Raw genomic sequence first — 18,675 nt, forward strand, 5'->3', positions numbered from 1 at the left:
TGCTTTCTCTTACATCTACACCCCACAAGAGAAGACTCAGGCTCTCTGGTTTACATATGTACGTAATTGGTGACTCAACAAGCGGTAACAGAAGTACTAAAAATATATGACTGGGAAAAAGAGCATAATATTTCTTTTTCTCCATACAAATGAGTATTTTAAGACTAACCATTGAGAAGTTACAGGGAAGATGTGGAAAGAAATGGGAAGGGAATAGAAGAGAAGGTAAATGAAGGGATGGGAAGGGACGGGTAGGGAAAGGGAAGGGAAGGGATGTGAAGAGAAAAGAAGAGAGGGGATGTGAAGGGAAGGGAAGGTAAGGGAAGAGAAAGGAAGAGGAAATGAAAGAAAAAAAAGACTGATTGAGGAAAGGAAGAAGGAAAGGATAAAAAGGGAAGGAAATGTAACAGAGGGGATGAAAACAGAGGAAGGAGAGGGATATTAATAGAAAGAAGAGGGGGAGCGAAATGAAAGACGATAATCAGCACAGGCAGTGACATGACATGGACAGTGACACGACATGGAAAAAAAATCTGGAGCTAGTGGCAAAAAATCTCCTGAAAAAGTCGAAAACTCCAGATAATTTTGACACCAGTGTTTTGGGAAGGAAAAATCTGAAGTTATCTAAATTTTTCCCTCCACAGTGACATGACATAGACATTAATACAGTACCTCTATTTTTGTTCATGTTATTCTGGTGCCGCTGGTGGAAAATATAAACAACACAACACAGAGCAGACCAATGCAACACACACACACACACACACACACACACACACACACACACACACACACACACACACACACACACACACAGTAACAAGCACCACCGAAGTAACAAACCTTCAGTAAGTGATATCACAGACTTCACCAATAACGGGAGCTGCCAGAATCTCTCTCTCTCTCTCTCTCTCTCTCTCTCTCTCTCTCTCTCTCTCTCTCTCTCTCTCTCTCTCTCTTCTTTTTCATCTCTCCTCTCCTCTCCTTTTTTCTTTTCTTTTCTCTCTCTCTCTCTCTCTCTCTCTCTCTCTCTCTCTCTCTCTCTCTCTCTCTTACCTCTGATCCGCGACTAGACTACTCAAAGACCTAACCGTGTGTGTGTGTGTGTGTGTGTGTGTGTGTGTGTGTGTGTGTGTGTGTGTGTGTGTGTGTGTGTGTGTGTGTCCTCTCGAAACTCGTCTCCCTCACAAACTATTGACATAGCGTCGTCTGAATGTGTCTAAAGTGATGAAGACGAGGTGTACAGGGAGGGAGGGAGGGAGGGAGGGAAAGGAGAGGAGGGAAAGGAAGAGCAAAGCGAAGATGAAGGGATAGGAAGAGACGACAAGCCAGGGGAAGGGAGGGGAGGTGAGGGGAAGGGAGGGGAGGTGAGGGAAGGGAGAGGAAAGGAAGGGGAAGGTAACGAAAGATGACAGGAAGGAAGTGGGGAGGAAGAGGAAGAGGAAGAGAGAGAGAGAGAGAGAGAGAGAGAGAGAGAGAGAGAGAGAGAGAGAGAGAGAGAGAGAGAGAGAGAGAGAGAGAGAGAGAGAGAGAGAAAGCGCTGCGTGACAGAATATAAAACTCAAAAGGGAGAGAAAAAGAAAAAAAAAGTATCATCACTGCATTCCCTTCCCACCTCTCTCTCTCTCTCTCTCTCTCTCTCTCTCTCTCTCTCTCTCAATTTTCCTCCCCTTTGATCGCACCAAGCGGCCACAAAGGTGCTGATTTCGACACCTTTGGACTGGTTTCCCCTCCTTTTCCCTCACCACCACCACCACCACCACCACCACCACCATCATCATCATCAACAAAATCGCCTCCACTATTAACTAAAATCGCTTTTCTTTATATTTTTATGTATGTTCTTTTTTTTGTCATTAATTTTTGTCTGTTTTCTTATTTACTTTTTCTTTTCTATTTCATTTATCACGTTTATTTGTTGTTTTTCTATATATTTAGTTTCTTTCGTGTATTTTGTCTGTTTATGTTTTATGTTTGTATTCATATCGTTATTGTTGTTGTTGTTGTTGTTGTTGTGTAAGTTATTGTTTTTTTTTTTTTTTTTTTTCTTCTGCGTCTTCTATGTCTTCCTTCTTCATCCCCGTCTACTTCTCCTCCATCTTCTTCTCCACCTTCTCCTCCTCCTTCTCCTTGTTCTTGTTCTTCTTGTTATTACTCTTCTTCTTCTTCTTCTTCTTCTTCTTCTTCTTCTTCTTCTTCTTCTTCTTCTTCTTCTTCTTCTTCTTCCTCCTCCTCCTCCTCCTCCTCCTCCTCCTCTCCCTCTTCACGTTTCCGTTTTTCGAAATTGGAGAATGTTGTTTTGTCGTAAGAAGAGCAGCTTTACCTCGACTCTCTCTCTCTCTCTCTCTCTCTCTCTCTCTCTCTCTCTCTCTCTCTCTCTCTCTCTCTCTCTCTCTCTCTCTGTTACACCAAAAAAATTATGATAAAAAAATGCGTCGCGGTACTGAAGGGGTCAAGATTGCCTCCCACCTCTGAGAAACACGTTAATTTTTCCCTTCAAGTTGGTATGTATATATTTTTTCTATTCTATTTATACCATGTGGGGTTTCTCACGGGAATTTCTGGGCTAAAGGGGATACTCTTTGGGGTACCTCCTATCTCAAAGGCCACCGGCTAGGAAACCGTTGCCCAGAGTGAGGAAGCCCAACCTACACTCGGGCCGTGGACAGGATTCGAACCCGTGCGCTTGGAGACCCCTCTGTACCACGGCAGCCTCATGTAGGAGATAATTGGCTGTTTCCTCCTCTTCCTTTCCCTCTCATGATTTTTCCCCTTTTAAATTCCCTTACTTCTTCCGTTCACTCAAGTATCATTCTCTCTCTCTCTCTCTCTCTCTCTCTCTTGTTTCCTCTTCCGGTTCTCTAAGCGATATTACGTGTACCAGGAAGAGGAAGGCGATGAAGAAGAAGAAGAAGAAGAAGAAGAAGAAGAAGAAGAAGAAGAAGAAGAAGAAGAAAAAGAAGAAAAAAAGAAGAAGAAGAAGAAGAAGAAGAAGAAGAAGAAGAAGAAGAAGAAGAAGAAGAAGAAGAGAGAGAGAGAGAGAGAGAGAGAGAGAGAGAGAGAGAGAGAGAGAGAGAGAGAGAGAGAGAGAGAGAGAGAGAGAGAGAGAGAGAGAGAGAGAGAGAGAGAGAGACTTATACGAAAACACAACAAAACAAACAAAAGCGAAATCAAATCCACACTTCATCATAAATAATGCCAAAAAAGTTAATCCAACGAAGAAATATGTGTGTGTGTGTGTGTGTGTGTGTGTGTGTGTGTGTGTGTGTGTGTGTGTGTGTGTGTGTGTGTGTGTGTGTGTGTGTCACTCTACACAACGTCAACAAGTTCCAACACGTATGAATCAGCTGGTATGACATTACTGAACCAGAATATAAAAAAAAAAAGAAAAAAAAAGGCAACCACACGAGAGAGAGAGAGAGAGAGAGAGAGAGAGAGAGAGAGAGAGTTGCCCTTTAGCTAACCAATCAAGACTATATTTATATTTGTGTTATCTGATATTTATTCTTTCATCTTCTACTGTTTATTATTCATCCTTTTTGCCTTCTCTCTCTCTCTCTCTCTCTCTCTCTCTCTCTTGTTTTTTTGTGTATTTGATGCCTTTACTACTACTACTACTACTACTATATGATTATTATTATTATTATTATTATTATTATTATCATTGTACTCAATAAGATATATTTGTAACATACACAATTAAAGTAACATTCTAAATTCTAACATTTTCCTCACCTTTGGGACACATTAACATTTATAACATACTTTTTTTTCACATGAATAGCAATCAACATACAACATACATTTTTTCCTTTTTAACACTGACAACATAGGTAATCAACATTTAACATTTAACGTTTTTATTTTACATAAATAACCTAACATATAACATGCATTTTTTTCTTTTAAGTAACACAATCAACATATAACAGACATTTTTTTTATACATAGAACACTCAACATGCAACTTTTTCTCCTTTTCCTTTTAAAATAACACAATCAACACATAACATGGAGCTTTTATTTTTTTTTTATACATAGAACACTGAACAGTGAACACACAACACACATTCCCTGAGGAGCAGCGGGCAGGAGTTGGTGAGCCAGCTTCATGTCGTGACTCTTCTCAATTCCTCTTCTTTGTCAGCCATCGCCAAAATTTCTTCCACTTACTGATCTTCTTCCTCTTCCCTCCTGCACTTCACCTTCCTTGTGGCGGCTGTCCTCCGCCTCGCCCCGCTCTCCGCTGCAGCCAAACTCCTTCTTCCAAGTCACAGCCACGATGACCGGCCCGGTGAAGCCAGGCCGGCGTGGTGTGCCTGTGCCAGTGCCAGTGCTTGATGTTGTCACTGGACACTCTCGCGTGTCCCCGCTGCACAAAAATTGCTTCTTCCATACCACGGCCACGATGACCGGGCCGGTGAAGCCAGGGCAGCGGGGCGAGGTGGCGATGAAGCTGCACATCTTGGAGGATTCTTCCTTGTTTTCCTTATTGCCAGTGTCAGTCATGCTATTCAGCTCTGTTTTATTCGGCGTAAAGCTGCTAAGCCCCTTACCGATGGCTTTTCAGGCAACCTGTTCCCGGCAACTAGAAGTGACGGAAGTCTTGAAGAACAAGGTGCCGCCAGAAGGCCGGTGGCTTCGATACAGAACTTCATTTTTCATTTGTGACAAATCCCGTCCTGCCATCAACTCCAAGCTCTCTCCAAGGCCGCACCTCCATCAGGCATCCACACTACACAGACCCTCCTGTACAGTCCTCACTGCCCTCCAACAGACCACAGCCTGCTGGAAGTAGTCTGGATCACCTCGCTCCGGGACACACATCTTGGCTGCAGGACTCCTCAGACGGAACGTTGGGTTTGCATCAGCGCAGCGCCTCGTGGGACGTGCAGGACTGTAGTGGGACACTTCACACTTCAGGAATGGTTGTGGCATTATTCTTACCCTTTCAGGCAAGACACTAAACCAACTCAGCGTTCCTAATCCAACACAAACAGGCGTGTGCTTCAACGCGTTGCTCTTTCATTAGTACTGTGTCCAAAGACCACAAAGACGATTCACTGAGCTGCCAGTGCTGCTTCTTCCCATTCATGACGTAAACTTGTTCTACGATTGTGCGGTGCCATGTGTGCTTTTACTTTCTCTTCCTCTACTACTACTACTACTACTACTACTACTACTACTACTACTACTAATGCTACTATTACTTCTAACACTGGGCTCAGTAACACAGTAAAGTCAGTAGAAATTTGTGAAAATGGGGCGACAAAAAGTTTAGGAATATACGTAGATCATGGTCTTTTTATTTATCTTATCACTTCCACACATTTAAAAACAGTGCTGCGTAGTGACCAAAGCTACTATCTCTCTCTCTCTCTCTCTCTCTCTCTCTCTCTCTCTCTCTCTCTCTCTCTCTCTCTCTCTCTCTCTCTTTACCATAAAAAAAAAGAAGAAAAAAATACGCACTATATCCAACGATTCATGCATTAATAGTCACTTGCCCATCTACATCACTTCCTCATTCACTCAACATGAATCCATCCACTTCCATTATGTATCCACTTGTTCATGCCTCATCCACATTAAAAGCTCCACTACACTGTATCACTCAGCACTCCACTTCATCCTTCTCTTCCTTCCTCTTTTCTCCATTTCTCATCGCTCCTTCTAATTCCTCTTTACAGTTCCTTGCCACCCTCGCCACCCTCTCCACTTTCTCTCACTCTCTTGACTCCCTCCACCTGTTCCTTCCTTTCTCTCCAACTTGTTCGTTCCTTTCTCCCCGAACTATCTCCCCATCTGGTTCCTTCCCCTCCCTACCCGCCCCTTCCTTAACAGTGTGAGGCCGGGAACATGTGGGACAAACCGGTTTTTCTGACGTCTACACTCACTCACACTCACACGCACACACGCACACACACGCACACACACACACACACACACACACACACACACATTTTTCTTTCTCTCTCTCTCAATATTTTTTCATCAAATCAAAGAAAACCTTATGATTTTGATTGTATGTTTGTCTTTAGTTTTATTTTCTTTCTTCCTTTATCCCATCACCTCTCTCTCTCTCTCTCTCTCTCTCTCTCTCTCTCTCTCTCTCTCTCTCTCTCTCTCTGAGGAGTAACATTAATACCAAGGAACCCTTAGGCCGTATCGTTAACGAGGAGCGGAAATTAACTCGTTAAATAATTACGTTCGTCAGGTACAGTGAGCGAGGAACAATGTGAGAGGTGCCTTTTGAAACCAATCTAATTAATCACCTCTTCTTATCTTATTCCGATACCTTTTGTTACTTTTTTTTCTTTATTAAAATTCACCTGTCCCCTTTCTTATTTTAAGTGAATGAGTGTTTTCTATAAGTTTTCTTTATTAACTATTCACGTTTTCCTCTTTAATATTTCAAGTGAACGAGTGTCTTCTATCATTTTTTCTTTGTCAAATATTCACGTTCTTCCATTCCTATTTTAAGCGATCGAGTGTTTTCTATTATTTTTTCTTTATTAAAAACTCACGTTCTATCTTTCCTATTCAAATAAATGATTGTCTCCTATTATTATTTTTCTTTATCTAATATTCACGTTCTTCCATTCCTATTTTAACCGATCGCGTGTTTTCTATTCCCTTTCCTTTATCAAACATTCACATTCTACCTTCCCTATGCCAAGTGAACGATAAATTGATGGATGCTGGACACATTTTTCGCTTTCTTTCCATTAAATTTCCCTCTCAATGTTTCAGTCAGCCAGTTCTATTTTTTTAGTTCTCTTTCCTTTTCCCTTTTCTTTTTTTTTTTTTTTTTGAGTGGGCGTGGCGGAATAGGAAGAGGGGGAGGATGATTGGTGGGCGTGCTGGCGTGTGCAGGCGTGTGTCTCTTTTCCAGGCATATTTCCGGAAGTTGTGCCTGTTACATATTTATCAACATGACGAATGATAATGGCGACGTGTTTGCCAGAGAGAGAGAGAGAGAGAGAGAGAGAGAGAGAGAGAGAGAGAGAGAGAGAGATAGATTATACACAAAGTTTACCGTGTGTGTGTGTGTGTGTGTGTGTGTGTGTGTGTGTGTGTGTGTGTGTGTGTGTGTGTGTGTGTGTGTGTGTGTGTGTGTGTGTGTGTGTGTGTGTGTGTGTGTCAGTGTGTATACGTATGTGTTCCAAAGTTAAACCGAAGGAGGCGGAGAGGGAGGCATAGGAAGAGGAGCAGGAGGAGAAGTAAACACGGGAGAGGAGGAAACACGAGAGAGGAGGAAAGAGGAGAGACTAGGAGGAAACAACATCGGACTGGAGAGAGGAAAACAGGGGAAGAGGAAGAAGCTAAGGCTACGAGATTTCAGGGGCTGGACGGAAGAAGAAGGCAGGAAAGTAGTGTTTAGAGGGAAGACTTATCTTTAATGGACAGTGGGGAGGAGCTGAGGACACTAAGGGGATCAAATGGGCAGCTAAAGGGGAAGCTGTAGCAGTAAGAAGACATAAAAGGAGGAAAAATGCGTTAGGGAAGTTAGAGAAGTTTTCTGAGTGCTTAGCGAAAGAAAAGAAAGAAGATGCCAGGAAGAAATTGAGTGCTAAGGGAAAAGTTACAATGCTGGGTTAGTGGAAATGTGCTAAGGAAGGTTCCAAAAGTGTTCAGTGCTTGAAACGTAATACAAGACATTGAAAAAGAAGGAATAGGAAGATAAAAGTGCTGAAAATGAATAGTGTAGTGCTGGGTTAGTGGAAGTGTGGTAAGGAAAGTCCCAAAAAGTGCTGAGTGCTTGAAGAGTAATACAAGACATTGACAAAGAGAAAAAAAGGATGATTACGAAGATACAGGTGCTGAAAGAAGGATGGTGTAGTGCTGGGAGCTTAATGAAAACTTATTGAGCAGTAAATAGGGGGCAAGAGGACAGAGGATATTGAAGGAGGAGAGTGAAAAAAAAAAAAATAAAATAGGTATAGAAAGACGACTCATAATGGTGTTGGAAGGGAAAGTGAAAAAAAAAAAATTAAAGAATGGGGAGAGAATGACGACTGATAAGAATGTTGGAAGGGATTCTAAAAGCTTAAAAAAAATAACGAAGATAAAAAAAACATGAGCTTAGCAGTCCTGTGAATAGGAGTTGTGTGCTAAGAGGCTGAAGGCTTAGAAAGTAGGAGGATCAAAATTATCAGGGGAAACAAAAGGAAGCTCTGTAATAAATATTTAAGCCTCCTAGACTTGGAGTGCCTAAATAATAAAACATAAGAAGATGAGGGAGGCTGCCAGGCGACGGTAGGCCTATATAAGTTAATCGCAGTAGTATTAGATTATTTTTACACGCCATAACAGAAGAGATCACAGAACGCTCTTGTCTTCCAGTCGTGAACGTAAAAACTATTACAGATAAAAGGAATCTTCTAAGTTGTAAGGAAGGAAGGAGAGGCAGGGTAAGGATGCTGAGGAAGGGCTAAGGAGACTGTAGGATGCTGGGAAGGATTACTCACCAGGCTCCTTCGGGGATGTGCAGCCCCGGTAGGATCATCTGAGTCAGGGGACCGAATCTGGAAGGAAGGGAAAAAAATGTTAAAAATGATGGTGGTGGTGGTGGTGGTGGTGTAGTAGTAGTAGTAGTAGTAGTAGTAGTAGTAGTAGTAGTAGTGATAATGAATACATAAAACAATAACACCCACAATAATAATAATAACAACAACGTTAAAATCACCAACACACACACACACACACACACACACACACACACACACACACACACACACACACACACACACACACACACACACACACACACACACACACACACACACACACACACACACACACACACACACATTTTTCTGTATATTTTTCCTGAAATACTCCAAAAAAAAAAGTAAATTAACGAGGGAAAAAATAAAAACCAGGAAAATTACAACAGGGTGAACACATCAGTGAGGCAAGGAATGACGGAATGTATGTGTGTATACTTAAACTATTAACTCTTTGTTCACCTCCGTTCAAAATATAAAACAATTTCCTGCCATCTCTCTCTCTCTCTCTCTCTCTCTCTCTCTCTCTCTCTCTCTCTCTCTCTCTCTCTCTCTCTCTCTCTCTCTCTCTCTCTATTCAAACAAAGAAAAGTATACACAATGAGGCTTAAAATTCCACGTTGTGTATGGAATTATTTAAAAAACCTTAATACTCTCTCTCTCTCTCTCTCTCTCTCTCTCTCTCTCTCTCTCTCTCTCTCTCTCTCTCTCTCTCTCTCTCACTCACTCACTCACTCACTCACTCACTCACTCACTCACTCACTCACTCACTCTCTCTCTCTCTCTCTCTCTCTCTCTCTCTCTCTCTCTCTCTCTCTCTCTCTCTCTCTCTCTCTCTCTCACTCACTCACTCACTCACTCACTCACTCGCTCACTCTCTCTCACTCACTCACTCTCTCTCTCTCTCTCTCTCTCTCTCTCTCTCTCTCTCTCTCTCTCTCTCTCTCTCTCTCTCTCTCTCTCTCTCTCTCTCTCTCTCTCTCTGTCGTGCTGTCGCGCCTGGAAAATTTCTCCTAAACTCAACAGAAATGAACTGCGATTGCACGAGTCAAGTTACGGCACCAACTTTTTTTTTTACGTACTTTTTTCACATTTTTTTTTCTGGGCTGTACAATTCGTGATTTAAAACATTTGTTGTAGCTGTTTTTGATGTTATTGTTGTAATTTTTTTTCGTATGTATGTAAAGGCTTTATTTTTTTCCCCCTCCCCAAACGTTTGCTGTTATCTGTGCGTGGAAATATAGTAACCAGTAGCACTTTACGTGTCTACAAAAATCAATGTCCACGAAAAATTGTAAATAAAAGGTGTAAAAAAGGGTAAATAAATAGAATTACAATATAAAAGGTAAAGAAAAATATTAACCCCTTTAGTACCATGACAAGTTACTGTTTGGTGACTTTATACAGCTTCAGAAACTTATGTAGGGATTAAAATAGTGAAGACTCTTGATCATTAACGTTTTTGACCTCCATACAGCTACAGAAACTTATGTAGGGATTAAAATAGTGAAGACTCTGGACCATTAACCTTTTCGACTTCCACAGGCCCTTCCAAATGTAAATAAAATCGTCTAATCACACGCAAAACTCGCGGTAAAAATGTGTCCCAGTAGTGAAGGAGTTAAACAAGAACAAAATAAGTAAAAAATATAAAATGGAAAGAAACACAGAAGAAAAGATAAACTCGGACTTCTAAACCTGACAACAAAACAAATCTTTCCGCTGAAAAAAAAATATATAAAAAAAAAAGCTTTAACGAAATGAACAAGAGGAGAAGAAGAAAATTCCAGGAAAACAGAAAGTAAAGTATTTCTTGGACAAAGAGAGAGAGAGAGAGAGAGAGAGAGAGAGAGAGAGAGAGAGAGAGAGAGAGAAAGCATAATATAAGACATCCTAATTAAATAAACTAAATAAAACAAGAAACAAAATATAAACACAAACCAAATATTAATCACAAATTCATACAAACTTACAATGCCTCAGAAAAAAAGAGATAAAAAAATAGATGATAAAAAGGAAACAGAAACAAGAAAAAGGAAAACAACAGAGAAAACAAAACTAAATAAAGAAGAGTAAACAAAAATATATAAAACAAACTTAGGTTAGGTTAGGATAGTGTAGGATAGGTTAGGATAGGATAGGATAGGAGAGGATAAGATAGGATAGGGTAGATTAGGTTAGGTTAGGTTGGGTTAGACTAGGATAGTGTAGGATAGGATATAATAGGATAAGGTAGGAGAGGATAAGATAGGATAGGCTAGGGTAGGGTAGGGTAAGGTAGGGTAGGTTTGAATAGGTTAGGATAGGATAGGATAGGTTAGGATACGTTAGGTTTGGTTAGTGTAGGATAAGTTAGGGGAAGATGATACAGTAATGGGAAGGTTAGATCAAGTTAGGATAGGATAAAGTAGAAGACAGCAAGATAGGGTAGGGTAGGTTAGGATAAAATAAGTTAGAAGAGGATAGGTTAAGATAGATTAGGTTAAGTTTCAATAGATTAGATTAAATTAACACACAGAACCACACGTCTACACAAAACCTCACTCATTGCCACTATACCCACAAGACAGAGCAGGGCACCAAGCAACAGCCTCAACCTTCCTCTGTGTGTAAGATTATCTCGTTAATGTTGGAATTACTTTGGCAGCAAGTCACTGTGCTCCCCCTGGCAAGTTCAGCTCCAGACTGCTCACTTTACGACAAGAACCACTGCACGTATTCCACAGAACCCCAAGACATGTGCATTGTTCCGGAGTTCTAGAGGAGGAGGAGGAGGAGGAGGAGGAGAGGAGGAGGAGGAGGAGGAGGAGGAGGAGGAGGAGGAGGAGGAGGAGGAGGAGGAGGAGGAGGAGGAGGAGACACGGTTAATTTTCATCTTCCCATTACCTTTGTTATTTAGTCTTGTCTATTAACAACTCTACCTGTATCTCTCTCTCTCTCTCTCTCTCTCTCTCTCTCTCTAGTCTCCCCCGATCTGGTCACCCTACCAAAGCCATTTATCACAGAACTCTCGATATTCACCACATGTAGCGCTCTCTCTCTCTCTCTCTCTCTCTCTCTCTCTCTCTCTCCCCAAAGTATACGCTGTTGTAACCATTACCACTTTCACATATGCCACCGGACACAGGTCATAGCTCTCTCTCTCTCTCTCTCTCTCTCTCTCTCTCTCTCTCTCTCTCTTGTAACGAAAACACAACATCTCTCTCTTATCATTCCCAAAAATATTGCAAAACTAAACAGACATACACACACACACACACACACACACACACACACACACACACACACACACACACACACACTGGCAGCCTCATCATTTACCTTTACACGGCTAAGGACGGGGAAGTGGAGGAGGAAAAGGAGAAGCAGACTGAAAAGGAGAAGCAGACTGAAGAATGAAAAGTGAGGAAAGAGAAAACGGGGAAAGAGGAGAAGCACGAAGTGAAAATTGAGAAGGAAAGGAAAGAAAACGAAAGAGAGTGTGAAGAAGAAGAAGGGAAAAAAAGCGAGAGAGAGAGAGAGAGAGAGAGAGAGAGAGAGAGAGAGAGAGAGAGAGAGAGAGAGAGAGAAGGTGGAGATCGTCTGTGCTTTTTAAAAATTCGGGGTAAGTGAGAGAGAGTGAGTGAGTGAGAGTAAGTGCTGGGCAGAGGTGAACGGGTCTTGATTCTCAATTCGGAAAGAGAGAGAGAGAGAGAGAGAGAGAGAGAGAGAGAGAGAGAGAGAGAGAGAGAGAGAGAGACGCCAGATTAAGCGAGACTTTCATTTGAGATTGAATTCTTTTGCCTGCCTGTGTGTATACCTGCTTGCCTTCCATCCCCCTCTCTCTCTCTCTCTCTCTCTCTCTCTCTCTCTCTCTCTCTCTCGCAGAAGTCACCCCCACCCGCACCACCACTTGCATCCCATACAGGCCAGGGTCGACGCAGCCACACACACACACACACACACAGACGCGTCCGCTCGCTAGCTCGCCTTCTCCGGCCCCGCTCAGGCTCAGCTCTCAGTCTTCCTCCAGCAGTGATCGGGTAAGGACATACACCGCAACCCGCCGCCGGGGATGAGAGGCGGTGACAGGACGCATAGGGCCCGCCAGCCGCCCCTCGTGTACTGGGAAGGGAGTGTGCGGGCGTGGAGGGAGGGACAACTGTTGCTCGCTGGATATGGGCGTGAGGGGGCGCCGCTGGTGTTCTAAGAGTCGCCACATGGGAGAATGAAGGCTGGTCCCATGCAAGTCTGGTGTGGTGGTCACCTTGAGGAGCTGCGGCCGCCCAAACACTGCGTGGTGGTGGTGTTGGTGGTGGTATGAGTGGTAGTGATAGTGGAGACATGGGGAGTGAGTAGTGGTAGACAGAAACATCCACTATACCTCCTAAAACACTCCCTCCTAGTCCCCCCCCCTTCCTCCTTCCCTCCTCCGTATGCCACCTGCAGCCTTCACCCTTCCATCCCCCCCCACCCCAACCACAACCACCACACGTACTCCCCCTTACTTCCCCCCCATTCCTCCCTCTCCTCCCTGCCTCCCCAGCTCAACAGTTAGAGGTCTTCTGCTCCACACCCTCACCCTCACCTTCACCTTAGGCCTTGGTAACTGGAATGTCAGACGCGAAAATGAAAGGCAAAAAATAGTAAGTGACTGACCCTTGCCAACTTCATCCCCGCGAGCCGCCGCCGCCGCCGCCACCACCACCACCACCACCGTCATGCTGTTCTGTTTGTCTCCCGAAGCAGGAAACTTTATGAAACTCAGTAAAAACGCCACCACTGCATCGCTCACTGCTGTTCCCTGCTCACTGCCTCGCCTCTATCGTTCCCCAGCGGAGCCAGCCACGCACGATAAAGTCGGCGGTCCAGTGTGTAGGAAGAGTGAAAAACGACCTTATTACCTTGACACGAAGTCCATACGTGTGTTCGTCGGGCTAAGAAAACGACACGAGACTTGTTGGTAAATTGTATTCTTTCTCCCAACTCTCTTTCACTTTGAACTCTTGTGTGAATCTTGGTGAGGATGAAAAGAAGGCTGATTTGTGTGCGTGCGTACGTGTGTGTGTTTGCGTGTTTACGTCCGTTGGTGGAACAAAGTGCGACAATGAGGTGTTTGTGTTTCCAGGACGAGTGGTGTTGCTGGAAGTGTGTGTAAATGTTGCTCTGACCTTCGCATTTGTGTTGTGTTGTGCTGTGTTGGTCTCTCTCTCTCTCTCTCTCTCTCTCTCTCTGTGTGTGTGTGTGTGTGTGTGTGTGTGTGTGTGTGTGTGTGTGTGATATCTGGGTACTTCTCGTCCTCCTCCTCCTCGTCTTAGCCCACGTGCCCACTTTCCTTTCTCCCTCCTCTCCCTCTCCCTCCCCCTTTGCCTACCTACTCCTTTACTTTCCCTTTTATTCGACCCTGATCTCTCTCTCTCTCTCTCTCTCTCTCTCTCTCTCTCTCTCTCTACGACCAAGCCTCTCCTATCACTCTTAAATCTCAAATGACCCATCTTTTAAACCCTCCCTCCTTTCCTCCTTCCTCTCCCTCCTGTCTCTTCTCTCCACCTATTCATTCCTTCTCTCACCTGTACCCGACACCCCCACCCAGCCGCTCACCTACACCCTACACCCCCCCAAAGGTATTCCCAGTAACCCCCTGTGTGAGGTCATTTGCCATAAAACGCGTGGGGAATTAAATCAAAGAGTGTCATAGAATCGCTTCCTATTTTTTTCCTCTTTCCAGGTAAATTGTGTTTTAGGTTTTTGTTTTTATAATTTCATGATTTTGTCGACTTTTATGTGACCTGCGTCGATACACGTGTTTGTTCATATGGACTGGAGAGAGAGAGAGAGAGAGAGAGAGAGAGAGAGAGAGAGAGAGAGAGAGAGAGAGAGAGAGAGAGAGAGAGAGAGAGAAAGATAAAAGAAAAAGACTAGTTTCACATTTCGGCGTCAAGCTAACAAGATGGAAAAAAAAACCGTGAAAGTGAGAGGAAAATTAAAGTGAGAGTGAGAAAGTAAGAGACAAACGAGAGGGAAATGATGACAGAGTATAATTTCATGACCACCTCAAAGAATCAAGAAGGAAAACTAAAAAAAAAAAAAAAAGAATAAAAAAAAGTTTGTATAAATAAGAGTATATCAGTAATTTCTCAGTGACATCAGCTGATTCATTTAAAGAAAGAGAGAGAGAGAGAGTGACAGAGACAGGGGAAAAATTGCTTCCTTCAGACCACAAATGTGCTAAGTCAGGAAGGAAACACCATTGCGGCAAGAGAGAGAGAGAGAGAGAGAGAGAGAGAGAGAGAGAGAGAGAGAGAGAGGTGATTCGTATCGGAAGTGTTAATGATTAGGGCCTATCGTATATCTGGCTGATCTAATAACTAGTGAATAAAATAAATGAATGAACCTGTAGAATATTTGTCATCGTAACCCTTTCAGCTTTAACCCGAGGGAGACAAAACCTTCTGAAAAAGAGTTATTTCCTTTCTCTCTCTCTCTCTCTCTCTCTCTCTCTCTCTCTCTCTCTCTCTCTCTCTCTCTATGTGTCCTTCATTTTTTTCCTAACTTTTTTCCCTTCACTGCTTTTTATCTTTTCAACTTTTCTTCTATTTCATTTTCTTTTTTTTTTTTTTTATATTTCTTGCTTTTTGCGTCTATTTAAACTTCATCCATCGCTTTGGTTTTCAGTTTCTTTCCCTCTATCTTTCGTTCATTGGGTTTTTTTTTTTCATCTTTTTTCATTTTTACATATTTTCATTTCATCTCTTGCTTTTGTCCTCAATTTCCTTTCAGTGTCTTTTTATTTCTTTTTACTTAACTTCTTTTATAACTTTTAACGTTTTCCTCCTTTGCAATTCCTTAGTTTATTTTCCATGTCTATTCCACCTTTATTCTTTGCCTTGACCTTTCCTTATATCCTCTTCCGACTTATCTTTATTTTCCAAACTTCCTTTTTGCCATTTCTTTATCTAAATATTTTTTTTACGCATTATTTCCTACACATATATTTATTTTTCCTTCCAAGACTCCATTAATCTCCAGTCATTTATCCAGATTCTTTTAACGATGCGTTTCCATATTCAATTTGCTTACGATTTGGTGATTTCATACAGCTCCAGAAACTTACGTGGGGATTAAAATAGTGAAGACTGTGGCCATTAATCTTCTGACCTCCATAAACTCTTCCTATTGTCAATAAAATGGTCTAATCGTACACAAATCTTAAGGTAAAATTGTGTCCCAGTACTGAAATAGTTAAAATGGTCTCTTTTTATCCTTCAAGTCGTTTTCTTCTTTTCTTTCCTTATTTTTTGCTATTTTTTTCACGCTCTGTCTCTCTTGGCGATAGAGTGGCGTGCGTTACGCGGTGGTGGCGGTGCGTGGCGGCGTATGATGACCCGTGGTGGTGCACTGGCGTCAGAGTTACAACAGTATTCTGAAACACCTCAGGGCCACATCACCACTACTTCAAAAAACCCAGTGAGATTTTTTTTTTTTTATGAATGAGGTGAAGCTGGTCAAAGGCAATATAAAAAAAGGCCCACTTGATTGCCAGTTTCCTAAAAGATTAGTAGTAGAGTTAGCAAAAAGTCTGGGACAAATGTCTTGAGTGTGGGAAATATCTACTCCATTTGTCAAGGTGTAGATAAATATCTCTTAGTAAGCATTAGGGACACAGGAAAGGGAAAGGGTGTCTAAAGAGGTGTGAACAGGTAACCAGGTGTGTAGATTCAAACATATAAGGGGTTATATTATTGTGGAGATCAAAAACGGGTGTAATTTGTGTACATATAGATACTTTGTCACACTAGAAAAGTACGTGAGGGAAAGAATTCAAATATAAGAAAAAAGGCATAGAAGGCTAGTCAAGTGTGCAGACTCAAGGTGTAAGAGGCCAAAGGGTACACAAGTTGAAGTGACACGAGTTTTGAAGAGCGTTTTAGATTACTGTGGAGACCAAAACGGGTGTAATTGGTGTACATATAGATACCTCGTTGCCCCGAGTGAGGAAGCCCAACCTACACTTGGACTGTGGACAGGATTTAAACCCGTGCGCTTGGAGACCCCTCGGATCCCAAAGTAGGCATGGTTCCACTGTACCAAGGTTTCTACAACATAAAAAGACAAAGCACTATTGAAAACCCGGTTAATCATCTCTGTGGCTTTCAAAAATAGTCATGGAGAGAGTGAAGCGTCTGTGAATAGTGGCCTTGTTATGATGAGCAGGCAGTGTGACACATCCGGCCTGTGGTGACCCTGCCGGCGAGGAGGCGAGACGTGTCACCCTCATAGACACTACATCCACTGAACATGTGTCTCCCAGCGCAGCCTGAAGCATTCCTCACCTGACGTAACTCGCTGACGAACACTCTCTCTCTCTCTCTCTCTCTCTGTTTATTTGTAAGACTTCCTTTCAACTACCCTCTTCCTAAAATGAGGCATCTCTCTCTCTCTCTCTCTCTCTCTCTCTCTCTCTCTCTCTCTCTCTCTCTCTCTCTCTCTTATAATAGTAAGGTTTCCTATCGTCACAGCTACCCTTACACCGACCCTCCACCTCTCTCTCTCTCTCTCTCTCTCTCTCTCTCTCTCTCTCTCTCTCTCTCTCTCTCTCTCTCTCAGCTTTTATTCCTCCTGGCAGAAGCACAAATCCTAAACGGTCGATTCTCATAAACGAAACGCTTATCTCTCTCTCTCTCTCTCTCTCTCTCTCTCTCTCTCTCTCTCTCTCTAAAATCACATTCGAATAACGCTCAGAAAATAAACGGATCCGAATATATTTTTTTTTTACCGCATGAAGATTATTTTTTTTTTTTTTATTGAGGGAAGAGGAAACGAGTTGAATCTGACCATATTCCTTCTCGGTTTTAAGTTTTTGGTATTGTCTGTCTGCTTTCTGTTCCTTTTTTCTTCCATTTTTGTGTCTGTATCATTCGTTTGTATTTTTTTTTCATCATCAAAGCAATTATTGGCGTTTGTGATATGAGAGAGAGAGAGAGAGAGAGAGAGAGAGAGAGAGAGAGAGAGAGAGAGAGAGAGAGACAACATAGTGAAACGAGAAAGTGAGATATAGAATAACAAGGAAACACCAAAACTGACGAATAATAATAGAAAAAAAAAGGATAGAGAGAAAAAAAAGTGAGAATTTATCTATGAAGTGCGAAAAAAATGAAACAAGAATTGAAGAAAAAAAAATATGCAGAATAAAAGAGGAAAGCCACAAAATGAAACTCTTAATCTAAATATAGAAAAAAAGAAAAAAATGCAAGAAAAAAAAAAAAAAAAAAAAAAAAAAAAACTATTAGCTGTTGTTTTTGGAGGTAGTAAATAATAACAAAAAATGGCTTCCTGTGTTTGTGATAATGGCAGAGAAAAAAGAAAATGAATCCAATTACTTAGTGTTGTGTAGTTGTATATTATTATTATTATTATTATTATTAACCATTATTATTATGAGGTGGTGTGTAAAAGTGCTCCCTGTATTAAAGAAAACGTGATTTTTCTTCCATAAAGTGTAAGGAAAATGAAAAAAAAAGATAAAAAAAATAAAACAGCAAGAAATGAATGGACAAGTTATTTTCTTCTACAAAAGTGTAAAGCAATGAAGATAAAGAATAATAAAGTAAGCATGGCAAAATGTGATAAAGGAGGAATGAAGACCAAACAGGAAAGGAGAGCTGTACATGTTACCAAAGTGAGAGAATACAAAGAGAAAAGTGTGATAAAGTAAGCAATGAGGATAAAGAATGATAAAAGTAAGAAGCATGGCAAAGTGTGATAAAGCAGGAATGAAGAACAAACACGAGAGAAAAAAAAAAAAAAAACTGTCCACGTTACCAAATTGCGAGAATACAAAGAGAAAAGTGTGATAAAGTAAGGGAAAAAATAAAAAAATAAAAAAATGTGAAAAAAGAATTTGAAATACCTACCAAAATGACAAAATACGAAGAGAAAAGTGTAACAAAATAGGAAAAAAAATACACAATAACGGAAAATGAATCTCAAATAACTACCAAAGTGACAAAATACGAGGAAAAAATTGTAATAAAATAGGAAAAAATAAAGAAAAAATCGAAAAATAAATCTGAAAAAATAGAATATAAAGGAAAATAAAGAAATAAAATATGAAAAAATGCAGAAAATAAAGTGAAAGAAAACAAAAATAAGAATAAAGAATGAAACAAAATAAACAACGAAAATGAGG

The 18,675-nt window shown here is 41.5% G+C and overlaps 1 protein-coding gene and 1 long non-coding RNA gene across 4 annotated transcripts in view; one reads left to right on the forward strand and one right to left on the reverse strand.

Moving 5' to 3' along the window:
* The window catches only part of LOC123512999 (multiple PDZ domain protein-like), a 945,060-nt gene that overhangs the window by 245,574 nt on the left and 680,811 nt on the right, over positions 1-18,675 (reverse strand). For both annotated transcript variants that reach the window (XM_045269789.1, XM_045269790.1), the window contains one exon: positions 8,469-8,525. In XM_045269789.1, coding sequence (XP_045125724.1) covers positions 8,469-8,525 — 57 coding nt within the window. The remainder of the gene's footprint in view (positions 1-8,468; positions 8,526-18,675) is intronic.
* On the forward strand, positions 12,426-18,304 carry LOC123513005. 2 transcript variants are annotated; one of them, XR_006677237.1, is made up of 2 exons: positions 12,426-12,529; positions 17,985-18,304. It is a non-coding gene; the product is annotated as an uncharacterized LOC123513005 (long non-coding RNA). The 2 variants fall into 2 exon arrangements; XR_006677236.1 differs by lacking the exon at positions 12,426-12,529 and adding an exon at positions 12,615-13,449.

This window comes from Portunus trituberculatus, chromosome 35 (assembly GCF_017591435.1).
Source record: "Portunus trituberculatus isolate SZX2019 chromosome 35, ASM1759143v1, whole genome shotgun sequence".
Taxonomy (NCBI): domain Eukaryota; kingdom Metazoa; phylum Arthropoda; class Malacostraca; order Decapoda; family Portunidae; genus Portunus; species Portunus trituberculatus.